The sequence below is a fragment of the Rhincodon typus genome, chromosome 37 (assembly GCF_021869965.1).
Source record: "Rhincodon typus isolate 14 chromosome 37, sRhiTyp1.1, whole genome shotgun sequence".
NCBI classification, from domain to species: domain Eukaryota; kingdom Metazoa; phylum Chordata; class Chondrichthyes; order Orectolobiformes; family Rhincodontidae; genus Rhincodon; species Rhincodon typus.
In genome coordinates, this window is record NC_063368.1 from 17443709 (window position 1) to 17457343 (window position 13635).

The 13635-nt window shown below is 43.1% G+C and overlaps 1 protein-coding gene across 1 annotated transcript in view; it reads right to left on the reverse strand.

The window, feature by feature from the left end:
* Positions 1–7341, reverse strand: part of LOC109931435 (potassium voltage-gated channel subfamily C member 1-like) — a 71066-nt gene extending 63725 nt beyond the window's left edge. The window contains exons 1-2 of the mRNA XM_020530728.2: positions 7026–7341; positions 471–1433 (exon numbers count right to left, since the gene is read on the reverse strand). Coding sequence (XP_020386317.1) covers positions 471–1070 — 600 coding nt within the window. The 5' untranslated portion in view covers positions 1071–1433; positions 7026–7341. The remainder of the gene's footprint in view (positions 1–470; positions 1434–7025) is intronic.
* Positions 7342–13635: the final 6294 nt, after the last annotated feature.

Here is a 13635-nt window from a genome sequence, read left to right on the forward strand (position 1 = left end):
CAGAACATGCAATCTCTCTCTCAGAACACGCAATCTCTCTCTTTCTCAGAACTTGCAATCTCTCTCTCAGAACATGCAATCTCTCAGAACATGCAATCTCTCTTTCTCTCTCAGAACATGCAACCTTCTCTCTCAAAACATGCAATCTTTCTCTCGCTCTTAAAACAATCTTCTCTCTCTCAAAACATGCAATCTCTCTCAGAATATGCAATCTCCCTTCTCTCAGAATACGCAATCTTCTCTTTCTCTCACTTGTTCAGAGTGTTCTGACTCCGTTTTCTCTCCCAAATCCCTATATCCAATTTCCTCTCATCTTCCTCCCTTGCACTCAGAATCCCACTGGAACAAAACCCAGTGCCCAGCAGCAAAGGGCCACACATTGTGTTTTTGTTTTCACAAACACAGACTGTGAATCATCTCATTTTAAGGAGGGAGGGAATAAAATAACACACACACACAATAAACATTACCCGTGCCGCTTTGGATGAGTAAGGGTCCTCGAACAGAGCCCAGACCTTGGGCTGGAGTTTCTTCCACCAGCCCAGCTTCCTGCTCGAGTCCTCCTGCAGGCACAGTCTCTTGAGGTCTCCGTCTTCCTCGTCGTCAGGCTCTGGGGTCTCGAAGCTGTCCAGCGCTTCCTCCGCGTCCCGGTGCTGCCTGTAATTCATCCAGCAACACGCCTCCACGTCCGTCTCATCGATCCCCCAAAAGGCTAACTCTTCCTCAAACAGGGGGCCACACACATCCGCCGGGCAGTGCAGCTTGCCCGTCCTGTAATAGTTCAGCACATAGGCAAACACCGAGGGGTGGCGATCAAAAAAGAACTCGTCTGTCTTGGGATTATAGTCAAAGTTGCTAAAAGCGTCCGGCTCTGTCAGCCAAGACAGCCTGGTCCCAGGCAAAGTCTTCAGGGTGCTTCTGTAAGTCTCATGCCTGATGCCTCCAACATTGATGACAATCTTGTCGCTTTCCTCGTTCTTGCCCATCTCTGCTTTCAAACATGACTTGGAAGGAGGTTTATTCCCCGACTTTCTCCCACGAAAAGACGACACGCAAACTGAACTGATCATATGGGAAGGATTTTTGCCTGGGTGACAGATTTTTTTTCTCTCTCTCTTCTTCAAAAGCACGTGTTCGCTCTTCAAATCAGGATGCAGTTCGAGTCAGGTGTCTCTCGTCATTGCTCTTTCTCTCTCTCTCTCCCTCCCTACCCTCCACACACTCTCTGTCCTTTTCCCTTTACTTCTCTCACTTCTATTGGGACGAAGGTTGTAGATGGAAAAGGAGTCTCTGCTGCAGCCTGAATCCAAGAGGGGAGAGAGAGAGAGGAGGAGGAAAAGGAGATTCTGCCCCCCAAAAAAGACAGAAAAGATGCCCAATTGATTTCCAAAGCAAAAAAAAGTTTCTGTCAACCTTCTCTTCTCTTTGAAAACCTGCGACAAACAAACAAGGGAAGCAAAGGTGAATTTGATTTCAAGTGTTTGTGAGACTTTTATTGCAAAAACGTATTTTAACTCGGGGGCATACCCCTTATATATGTAATACAGATAAAGACAAGGTGTGCCATTAAATGCTTACACTGTGACAGGTAAGAAGCTGCAAAGATTTTTATCCTTTGATGTTAGCAATTTAATAGGAGCTGGAGGAATAGAAGGACTCACTCCTCTCTCCTCACTTCACTGAAGAAATAAGGGATCTTTTCTAAAAAAAGAACTTTGTATGTTTTGTATATTATCCAGGAAAAGATGGACTGGATGCAAGAATAGAATTTCATATTGCGCTATTCCCCGCATCAGCATCTGAAATCTGCAAAGCTAGCAGAGGATACAGCATTGCAGCAAAGCAAAACTTTAAAATGTTTGAATTTTTGCATTCAAGTTTCAACAATTCATTCTTGTCAACTTTAGTATTAGTTAAATTTATTGGAATATGTTTTAAAGGGTTGCATATTGTATTTTTCTGAGTTTTTATACATGGAAGCATGTTTTTAATATGTCCATAGATTTTTAATACCTTGTTCTTTTTTAACTAACAGAATGCATTGAGCTCAGCTTTTTTTAAAAAAATTATCAATAATTTTGAGTAAAATAGATTTGGTCCATAATTCCCCAAGTGGAACAGACTCTGTAGGTTACGTATTTTTGGGAATTTTAAACAGGAATAGGTATTATTTGAGAGAAGCTTTCATATTGGGGACGGAAGCATTGGAGCATTTTCTAGTTACATTTTCCTACTCCCCTCAAATAGATTCAAAATTCAAACTGTTTATTAAATAAAAGATATCAGCAATTTCTCATGTATTGTCAGCAAACTGCCTCCTTGCAGTGAAATCTACGGGAGTCACAGTCTGTATGTCTAAATGCTTGTGAAATTCAGTGTGTGTGAGATTTATTTCACTGAAGTGTGTGATCTGTGCCTGAATGTGAGTGTTAATTGTGTGTGTGTGCACGCATGTGTGTGTGTATGTGCGCATGTGTGTGTGTGTGCATGTGTGTGTGCATATGTGTGCATGTGTGTGTGTGCATGTGCGTGTGTGTGTAAAAGTGTGGATCTTTAATTGAATACAAGTGCAGTGAAGTAAGGAAGAGAATTTGAGAGTTTGGGGGTGCCAACTTAAGACTGTAATGAGGAGGAATTTCTTCTCTCAGAGTGTTGTGAGTCTTTGGAACTCCTTGCCACAGACAAGGGAGCAAAGTCCTCTTTATATCTTTAAGGTTGAGATAGATTCTTGTTCAGTCAGGGAATGAAGGGTTACAGGGAAAGAGCAGGAAAGAGGACATGAGAAATGTCGGATCAGCTGTGATCTTATGGAATAGCGAAGCAGACTCGAGGAGCTGAACACGCTACTCCTGTTCCGATTTTGTATGGTTTTACGGTCTTTTCTGAGCCTGTCAGAATGTGAGCACATATGAGAGTGTGTCTGTGATTGGATTGCCGGTGCATAGGTTTGTGACTGTGCATACCTAGTTATCAGTGTTTCCCTGTGACTGTCTAGGGAATGTGCCGGCCTGTGAAAGTTGCTTGTGTCCATGTGTATATCTACATGCATCTGAGCCTCTGTGTGTGTTTGAAGATGTATGAGACAGTGAGTGTCTACCGGGTAGTGTCTGTGTCCCTGAGTAAATTGACTTATGTGTCAGGAAGTGTTGTTTCTGCAGGTATACCTATCCATGTCTTTGTGCATGTGCTTCTGCAAATATCCATGAGTGACTGTGTGTGTGTGTGCGCATGTGTCTGTGTGTTAGGACAATTGTAGCTAAATAGTGGTGTTTAACTATGCATATCTCTGTGTGCTTAAGTATCCATATGAATGTGTGTATTCATATCATGAGGAAAGATTATACAAATAAGGCCTCTCAAATTTAGGAGGTTAAGGGTTGATTTGATCAAAGTATTCAAGATATTTATAGGAAAAGACAGGGTAGATAAACTATTTTCATTAATTAGGAATTCTAGAACTGGGAGCATTGTCTCAGAACTAGGGTTGGATCATTCAGGAGAGATGTTAGGAAGCACTTCTATATACAAAGGGTAGTGGATGTTTGGAACTATCTTCCACAAATGGCAGCAGATACAGGATCAGTTGTTAATTTTAATAGATAAATTTGTTAAGCAAAGGTTTAAGAGAACAGGCCAAAGGCAGTTTTATGGATTTAGGCCATAGATCAACCACAATCTTAATGAATGGCAGAATAGGCTCGAGGGCTTGAATGGCCTACTCCTGTTCCTATGTTTCCATCTGTGTGTGTTTATATCAGAGCATATACACATCTATATATTTCTGTATATATGTTTGTAGAGCTATGTCTCATTCTGCCTAGCTGTTTGATAGGATGTAAATAGTTGTCTCAGAGATAATTATTAAATGTAAAGCAACCAGATAATTGGACTAGTAATCCAGAACCGCAGGCTGATGTTCTGAAAACATCGGTTCAAATCCCACCAGGGCAGCTAGTGAAATTTGAATTCAATTAAAAAGTCCAGAATTAAGCTAGCCTAATCACAACCATCTAGCCACATCCTTCTGTCATTTTAAATGATTCACTTTAGGGAAGAGAATCTCCCATCCTTACCCAGTCTGGCCTACACATCACTCCAATATGGTTAATTCTTGTAAAAGCAAAATACTGCAGAAGCTGGAAATCTGAAACAAACATAGAAATTGATGAAGAAACTCAGCACGTCTGGGCAGCATCCGTGGAGACAGAAACAGAGTCATCATTTTGGGTCCGATAATGATGCTTCTTCAGAACACAAGTTCTGTCCCCAAGAAGAGTCATATCGGACTCAAAATGCTAACTGTTTCTCTCTCTGCAGATGCTGCCAGATCTGCTGAGTTTTTCCAGCAACTTCTGATCCTACATCCCAAGAATGAATTTCAAAAAATGAGATGGAGCAGCAGATCACTGCATGCTGAGGATTGTCTAATCAGTCCTGTACAATAATGCACTTGGATAACGAAGATCAACTGATCAGGAACAGCATCAAATTATAGGAACAGTGTGTCTGCTCAACACATGCTAACTCTTCACTATAGGAGTGTGCACCAGGCAGACAAAGAACAGTTAATTGAAATTAGAGCATCCATTTCACTGTACAGTTAATGTTTCTATTCATCAATCAGGGAAAGCAAGGCCAAACTTGGTGAAGCTGAACCAAAGGGCTAGGATAACTGGACCAGGATACGTAAACAAAATTCAGTCATCATGTTAAAGACACACATTCTGCCCTCATGTTGGTGTATCTATTCTCTATTCTTGAGGAGGCTGGTTAACTCAGTTGGCTGAATGGCTAGTTAGTGACAGTAATAGGTGGGTTCAGTTCCCATACCAGGTTACCGTGAAGGACTGTCCTTCTCAGCCCACCTGAGGTGTGGTATCTCTCAGATTAAACAGCCACCAAGTGTGTCTCTCTTATGAGAGAGCAGCCCCATTTTCTGACAACTTGACCTCTAAATATATTCTGATGTTTACAGTAATAGAAATGGCACTTCTAGTGGTCAGAAGGTATAACTACAGTGTGCGCCATGTTTACATTGGACTGTTTCATTACAAACTGGGACTTGTGAATTCACAATAGGAAAAGCTAGCAGGGTGGTTGGCACACATTCAGTACATTGTTGTGGTGTGACACCCCTGAACCCAAGGTCATATTTGACCCTAAGGTCAAGTTGAGGTGAAGGCTGGAGAAGATTTGGGCAATGCAATCCCTATTTTAACTGTATACATTCTGCCCTTTAATCTGTATTGTGTATATTTACATATTATTCATATTGACATTACAAATGTCCGTGTGCACATTTATAATGTGTATTTTCTGTGTAAAGTTATCACACAGTGATTATGCCCTCCCATTGGTGTGGTGCTGTGATGGGCAGGTATAATGTGACAATTTTGTTTGGGCCATTTCCATGATAACGGTCAACATAGGAATTTGCAATGTAAAGTTGAAGGGAGGCAGGTGCACAATGATTTCAGTTGATATAGAATTTTGTAGCTGTAATCAGGGAGCGGGGGTGAGGTTCTTCTGGCACTGTGGTAATGTCCCTACCTCTGAGGCAGGCAAGAAATCTCAGTTCAAGTCCCACTTGCTGGTGTGGCATAAGATCTCTAAACAGGTTGGCAAGGACAGACTCCAACCAGGGAGGAATTACTTCTCATAAATCTTGCTCAATGTTAATTGAACTCCCGTGCAGAGTCAATCAATGATCAAACAATCTAATCTATAAAGAATGGGACTAAGAATACCAATTCTGGGGATTTGAAGATATTAACTGCCTGTGTAAATGTTGCTATTCTCGGGTTACATGTCTTTTAACCCCTTCCTTCAGATTCATTCATTATCATTTAATTTCCTATGTCCAATTCATATGTCAGAAACTACTCCATATGTAAGGCATTCACAGCTGCAGAGACAGATGGAGAGAAAGAGATGTAGGTTCACAGAGCTGCAAACATAGAGACAGATGTCAGAGCAAAGGAAGGTAGACAATGGGCAGACGGAGACACACACATTCTCATATCATGGAAACTCTCTATGTAAACTGGTCACGCTGTAGTTACGCCCTCCCACCCGTGGCGGTGTTGCAGTTCCCTCACTAAACAGGGGTGCAGACTGGAAAAAAAAGTGAATAAATGAGGCAGACACGGAGAAGGCTAGATTGACAGCTAAATAGATGACAGACAGATAGCTGTAACTAGCGATGGGGAGAGTCAGCCAAACCAGTTGTACAATGCAATCGCTTTGCTGCTCACTGAGTGTCGCTAAATGCATTTGTTTCAAATAAAGCCCCTGTGAATTTTGCAAAAAGCTGATCAGCCAGTTACAGAGGGAGCAGGGAAGCTAGCGTTAGGTCCTTTTATTTTTGGCAACGAATGTTACATACGGTCACGTTAACAGACGGGATGCAGTGAGGGAGGGGAGGATGGTGGTCTTTCGAGACAGTGTCTTGTAGAAACCCCCAACTTGCTTTCTAAGTCTGCAAATACATTTACAAGGTTGTGTGTGTGTGTGTCTCTTGAAACAAGGAGCTGTTCGGTAAACTGCCTTGGTACAAGAGCCGAAAGGAAACAACAGTCAGCCAGGCTTGGATTGTATCTCCAACAGCAGATTATTTTTATTTTTTTAAAAAAAAAGGCTGAAACTGTGGCAGTGAAAAGGAGGTGATAGAGTGGGGCAATATCCTGTTTACAACTGTGCAAAAGGAAACTGTCACCCGTAATTTCCATGGCACCGATCGATGGGCATTGCTCAAGAACGCAGTATCAATGGACCCATATGCCTCGCAGTCCTGAGGTTAAGAATCTCGTTTGCAATGGTCTAGATACAAAGATTGCAAACAAATCCCGGTTCCAGCCCAGTTATACAATATTTTATTCCAACATTTAGTGAGTTTTTTTTGCATTTGCTCCCTTGCCCGCGGCGGGGTTTAGACCCAGTTACAAAATTGCTAATTATTTTATTTTTATTTTTAAGATTTACATCAAGGGTTCTGTAATATGCAAAGTACGAAAAGAGATACTCACTTAACTGCAAGATCCCAGTCAAAATCTTGCTCCCTTGGTCTGTTGCAATCGGCAGTTCCACTGGAAAGTGACAAAAAAAGATTTTCCTCGCTATGTTGGCTTCTCTGTGTCACACACACAGTCTCTTACACACACACATACACACTCTCACTGACGCGCACTCGCATGGGACTTAAAATGCCCAAGAAATAATTTCATTTTTTTTTATCTAGACATGAAGACACACATTTGTCCTTGAACTCTTGCCGCGTGTTTTTTTTTTAGATTTTTCCTTTAACACACAGACATACACACTCAAATATACTTTTTCCTTCCCTTTCTGACTCACAGTGAGAGAGCTACACAGTGTACTGGTGTCTGAGGCTGCTCGCTCGCTTTTTTCATCATTCTGCGGCAGAGGGTTGTTCATGACGTGACTGGGCACAGTTACCAGCCTCAGAGATGGATTTTTGCTCCTGGAACAGGTTGCTTTTGTTTTATGAATAGGAGCTTTCCCTCTCTATAACCGTGCATGTATTTTTTTTAAGCAATGCAGACTCCCCTTTTCGTTTCTGTGTTTTAACTCCTCATAAGGCATTGCAGTTTGCCCCCCGCATCCCGTGTGTCTTGGTGGGGGGCGCAGGGGGTTTTAGATTTAACCAGAAGTACCTGACTTACAGAGAGGCAAGGGTAGGGTCCACATTAGAGATGAGACTTCATTTAGACTCAAGAGTAGACATTGCTGTAGACTCCCCAGTGCTTTCACTGATCTGGCTATTGTGATAGAAACCAGAGAGGGGAGGGTTAATTTTAAACATTTGTGTATTAACATTACTTTGATGACAATAATTCAGATGTGCTCACTCTGTCACATCACTCAAGTAGCCGTTTTTTGCATGATTCATTAGCCTCTGTTAGCTCCCATTAGCTCAAGAGAAATAGGAACAGGAGGAGGCCATTCAGCCCCTCGAATCTGCTCCATTCAATAGGATCATGGCTGATTCGATATCTCTCACTTTCCTGGCCTTTCCCTATAATCCTTGATTCCCTGACTGATCAAGAATCTATCAATGTCAGCCTTGAATATACACAAGGAGTAGGAAGGGTTTAGAGGGATATGGCCTAAATGCTGGTAAATGGGACTAGTTCGGATTAGAAAGTGTAGTTGGCATGGACGAGTTGGACCAAAGGGTCTGTTTCTGTGTGTATGAATGTATCAATATATCTTTAATCTATGAATCTGTCCCCACACCCATCCGTGGCACGGAGTTCCAAAGACTCACAATCCTCTGAGAGAAGAAATTCTTCCTCATCTCAATCTTAAATTGATGCCCCTTTATTCTGAGACAATGCCCTCTGCTCCTAGACCACTCCTACCTGCAGACAGGAGGAATGGAGGAGTCCATGCACTCTTGTGTACAACCAATAACTGCTCCTACTCCCCAACCCCACCATCAGCCCAGACTCTTACCCACACGCACCCTCTCCCCTCCACCGTCAGCCCAGACTCTCACCCACATGCACCCTCTCCCCGCCTTCCCCAAAACTCCACTCATGGATCCAGGGTGAGATCAAACTGCAATGCCTTCTGTAGTTGAATTGCCTAAAAGAATGAGAGTGAGATATGAAGCAAATCTAATAAAAGTGGATGCCAATCGGATTTCACTCCTGCCTTGATAGAGATGAACAGAGAGAAAATTAAATTGAAAATATAATTTAATTTGGATTATATATCCTTCCTCTATATTTTTATAACAATACTAAGGCACAGAGGGATGCAGCAACTAGTATCTCCCAGTTGCTAGACAGCAATAATTGTGACATCTGGGACATGGTCAGTTCCTGAGGCCATCATTAGGGCAGGGTTTTGTGAAGGCAGTTTTCTCTCCACAGCCACAGGCATATGGCCAGGGATGCTGGGAGGGAACATGGGATTGTAATGCTGGGACACCAATTACAAACCCCACTCAGTGCCTCAAGGAGGATGGGAAAAGCTAACAGTGGATTGTAAACATTCCCAGAATCAGTATGGCACAGAAGGAGAACTTTCAGCCCATCATTTCTCTACCTGTTCTCTACATGAGTAGGATAAGCAACGGCCTAGTGGTATTATCACTGGACTATTAGTCTAGAAGCCCAGATAATGTTCTGGGGACCCGGGTTCAAATCCTGTCACGGCAGATGGTGGAATTTGAATTCAATAAAAATATCTGGAATTAAGAATCTAATGATGGCTGTGAATCCATTGCCAATTGCTCAGAAAAACCCCTCTGGTTCACTAATGCCCTTTAGGGAAGGAAACTGCTATCCTTACCTGGTCTGGCCCACATGTGACTCCAGACCCACAGCAATGTGGTTGAATCATAACTGCCCTCTGGGCAATAAATGCTGGCCTAGGCAGCAATGCCCTCATCCTGTGAATGAATAAAGAGAGCCCTTTTTTCAAAATCAACCTGTTCAGAGACATAATGACACGCCTCTGGAGCTGGTGGGGGGGAGCCTTGAACCCATATCTACTGGCCCAGACGTAGGAACAATACCACTGTGCCACAAGGCAAGTAATTGATTTAGTGCCATTCTCCTGCCTTTTCCACATGCTCTGCCCATTCTTGCTTTAACAGACAACAATCCAGTTTCCTTTTGAATGTTTCAGTTGAACCCCCACTCCTGATCACTCACATTCATTCAAACCACCTTTCAGCCAGGTCCTTTATTCTTTCATGGGGAATGATGTGAGGAAAAAGCTTCTCCAAACAGCAAGTAGTTAGAGTTGGGAATGCACTGCCTGGAAATAGTGGTGGAGGCAGGTTTAACTGAGGCATTCAATCATCATTTGGATAGAAATCATCAGGGGCATGGAGAGGATGAATAGTCAAGGTCTTTTCCCCAGGGTAGAGGTGTCCAAAACTAGGTTTAAGATGAGAGAAAAAAGAGTTAAAAGGGACCTGAGGGGCAATGTTTTCATGCAGAGGGTGGTGTGTGTATGGAATGAACTGCCAGAGGAATTGGTGAAGGCTGGTACAATTACAACATTTAAAAGGCATCTAGGTGGGTGTGTGAATAGGAAGGGTTCAGATGGACATGGGCCAAACGGCACTAGATTGATTTAGGATATCTGGTCGGCATAGACAAGTTGGACCAAAGGGTCTGTTTCCATGCTGTGTGACTCTAACTAGTGTGTCGTGATATGGGGAAATGGCAGGAGATTGGCATTCAGTAATGAGTGAGATATAATGGGCTGAATGGCCTCCTACACTGGAGCAATTCTCTGGTTCGGTAAAGTGGACTCCCTGGCAAGAGCAGCTCATCCCTTGGACTGAAGAGTTTACTATGATCATTTATCATGTAGGCCAGACCAGGTAAGGACAGCAGATTTCCTTTACCCTCAAAAGATGTTAGTGCACCAGACAACAATCACAGCAACTGGCTTTTTAATCTGGATTTAATTGATCATTAAACTCCACCAACTGCTGTAGTGGGATTTGAACCTGGGCCCCCAGACCATTTTCCTCAGCTCCTGGATTACAAGCCCAGTGATATTACCCCTGAGCCACCATCTTCTGCAGTCACTGTGCAGTTAGGCTCAGTCTCTGTTCACCAGCTGAGACCATTCTGCTGCCTCCCAGAGTGAACAGAGCTCCTTGGGAAATGTGACAAGGGAACTTCTCTTTCTGAGACCCCTGAAGTAATGTGTGCAGGAACTGTTTTTGCTCTGGTCCCCCTGGCCTTGGCTAATTCCGGACTGTGAATGGGATGCTTGATTGTGAGTGAGCATCGCTACCCACTTATCCTCAGCAAACATTTCACTTTCACGCTTTCCAAGGGTGGGGCTCACTAGCTGATGGACAGAAGACCATAGTGTCATGGCGATGTCAGGCTAATACTTTCTGAATGTGGGTTCAAATCCCAAACCAGTGGAATCAAAATGCATAGAGTCATATGGCATGGAAACAGACCCTTCAGTCTAACTCATCCATGCTGACCAGGTCTCCCAAACTAAACTAGTCTAATGTGCCTGAACGTGGCCCATATCCCTCTAAACCTTTCCTATCCACATAGCTGGCCAAATGTCTTTCAAATATTGTAACATTTTTATTTTTTGGTGTAATTTGGGCGTCAGTGGCTGGCCAGCATTTAATGCTCGTCCCTAGTTGCCCCTTGAGAGGGTGGTGGTGAGGTGCCTTCTTGAACCGCTGCACTCCTCCTGCTGTGGGGTTGACCCACAATGTCACTGGGGAGGGAATTCCAGGATTTCCTATCATTTCCTTCAATCAGATAGAGTCATACAGTCTGGAAACAGACCCATCAGTTCAACCAATCCATGTCAACCATGTTCCGAAACTAAACTAGTCCCACTGCCGGCACTTGGCCCCATATCCCTCCAAACCCCTCTGGCACTTCATTCCATATACGCACCACCCTCTGTGTGAAAACGTTGCCCCTCAGGCCCCTTTTAAATCCTCTCCTCTCACCTTAAAAATATGCCCTTTAGTTTTCAACTCCCCTACGCGAGGGAATTTAATAAATGAGTTAGTCTCAGTTATGCTGAAAACGTAATCAATTGTTGTTAAAAATCCAACTCGTTCTCTAGTGTCCCTTAGGAAAGGAAGCCTGATGCCCTTACTTCACAGAAGTGTTATGATACAGAAGAAGCCCATTCAGTCCATTGGGCCTGCACTGGCTCGTTAAATGAGTGCCATCACCTAGTGCCAATCTCCTGCCTTTTCTCTGAACCCTTGCACATTATTTCAATGCAAATAGCGATCCACTGCCTCTTTTGAATGCCTCAATTGAACCTGCCTCCCCCATACTTCCAGGCAGCTCATTCCATACTCTTTCTACTCACTCTGTGAAAATGTTCTTTCTTTCTAATTGAATGAATTATTTTGTTTATAAAGAGCTGATTTCTGTGTGATGAGCAAGCTGGGGAGGCCATGATTCATTCTTCCCTTTTTGAGTTTCAATTCCTGACCATTGGCGCACAGGTTGATCCCAGGCACGGAGGGATTTTATTATGAGTGGAGGATAAGTAGATTGGGCCTGTACGCATTGGAGTTTAGAAGAATGAGAAGTGATCTTACTAAATCTATAGGATTCTTAGGGGATTTTGAAGGGTAGATGCAAGAGGTTGTTTCTCCTTGTGGGATCCAGAGGGTATTATCTCAGAGTAAGAGGTTCATTTAAGTCAGAAATGAGGAGGAACGTTTTCTCTCAGAGGATAGTGAATGTGTGGAATTCTGTACCACAGGAAGCTATAGATGCTGGGATGCTAAGATATTCAAGGCTTAGATGGATAGATTTTTAATCAGGCAGGGAATCAAGGGTTATGGGGAAAAGCTGAAAGTGGAATTGAGGATTATGAGATCAACGATCATCTCATTAACTGGTGAAGCAGACTTGATAGGCTGAATGGCCCACTTCTGGTCCTATGCCTTAAGGTCTTACACAGGTAGAACTCTCTGGAGTAGCTTTGAAGAACGGTGCTACATAGACCAGCATTCGTTCAGAATGTGAACTTACTGTTGTTCTCTTCTGCAGTATATAAGGGCCTGACGAGGAAGAAAGCCTGAGGGCAGAGCTGGGCCTGGGCACCGAGATGGTGTCGAGGCTAAGACTAAATCCATTGTGCCCCAGGAAGAAAGTCTCCCCCGGGTGAACATCAGCTCAAACCGTACAGTACAAAACAATCGAAGTTCAAGTCAAATTGCAAAATTCAAAGGCTTTTCACTTTGCTCCCCACCATGAGTTGGAAATTGGAATCTGATCAAGGCAATTCGAGGCATTTGAGAAGAAAAAAAACGAGTTGCATTTGGCAAGCGCCTTTCTTGACCTCAGGACCTTCCAAAGTATTTTATGGCTAATTAAGTAGCTCACTGTAAAATACAGCCATTTATACACAGCAAGCTCCAATAAGCGACAGTGTGACAAGGAATGCCCCTCCTCAAATCAACATTCGTTTGACATCAACTCAGGAGGTAGACAGGGCCTCGGTTTAAATCTCTCAGGTGTAAGACAGTGCCCCCAGTGGTGTAGCACTGGGATCATCCACCTAGATGACCAGCCCAATTCTCTGGACCAGAACCTGAACTGTAACTATCTGACTCAGAAGTGAAAATACTACCCACTGAGCTGCAGATGGTAGTTTGCAGAATAGTGGCTATCCAGACTGTACAGTTACAGCTTGAAATCTAATCTTCCTGGGAGACGTGTGTGTATTTATATACATAAAATATAATGGTTACCTAAAAGATTGTTGTAGACTGGAATCTAATTAGGGGCTCAGGTGATTTAAAAATAGAGTGATGGATATCTGGGAATGAGTTATCTGGGAAGTGGGAATTGTATTAAAGATTTAAGACAGATACTATATAAGGGCTAATCTAGCCACCTCAGCAAAATTGCCATTGGAATCCCAGGAAGTTCATGGACAGAGCAGCTTAATTTTCCAACTGAGCAAGTTGACCTGATTAATAGATTTACACAGATTTTCTATACAATTAAGGTTTGTACAGAAAGCACCATTACATTGAGGGGCCGCTAGTCTGGATTGACTGACTGACCTCTTCATATGCCCACAGTTCCCGTTTAGAGGTTGTACAGGATGTTGATGAGACCTCTCCCGTAGTCCAGT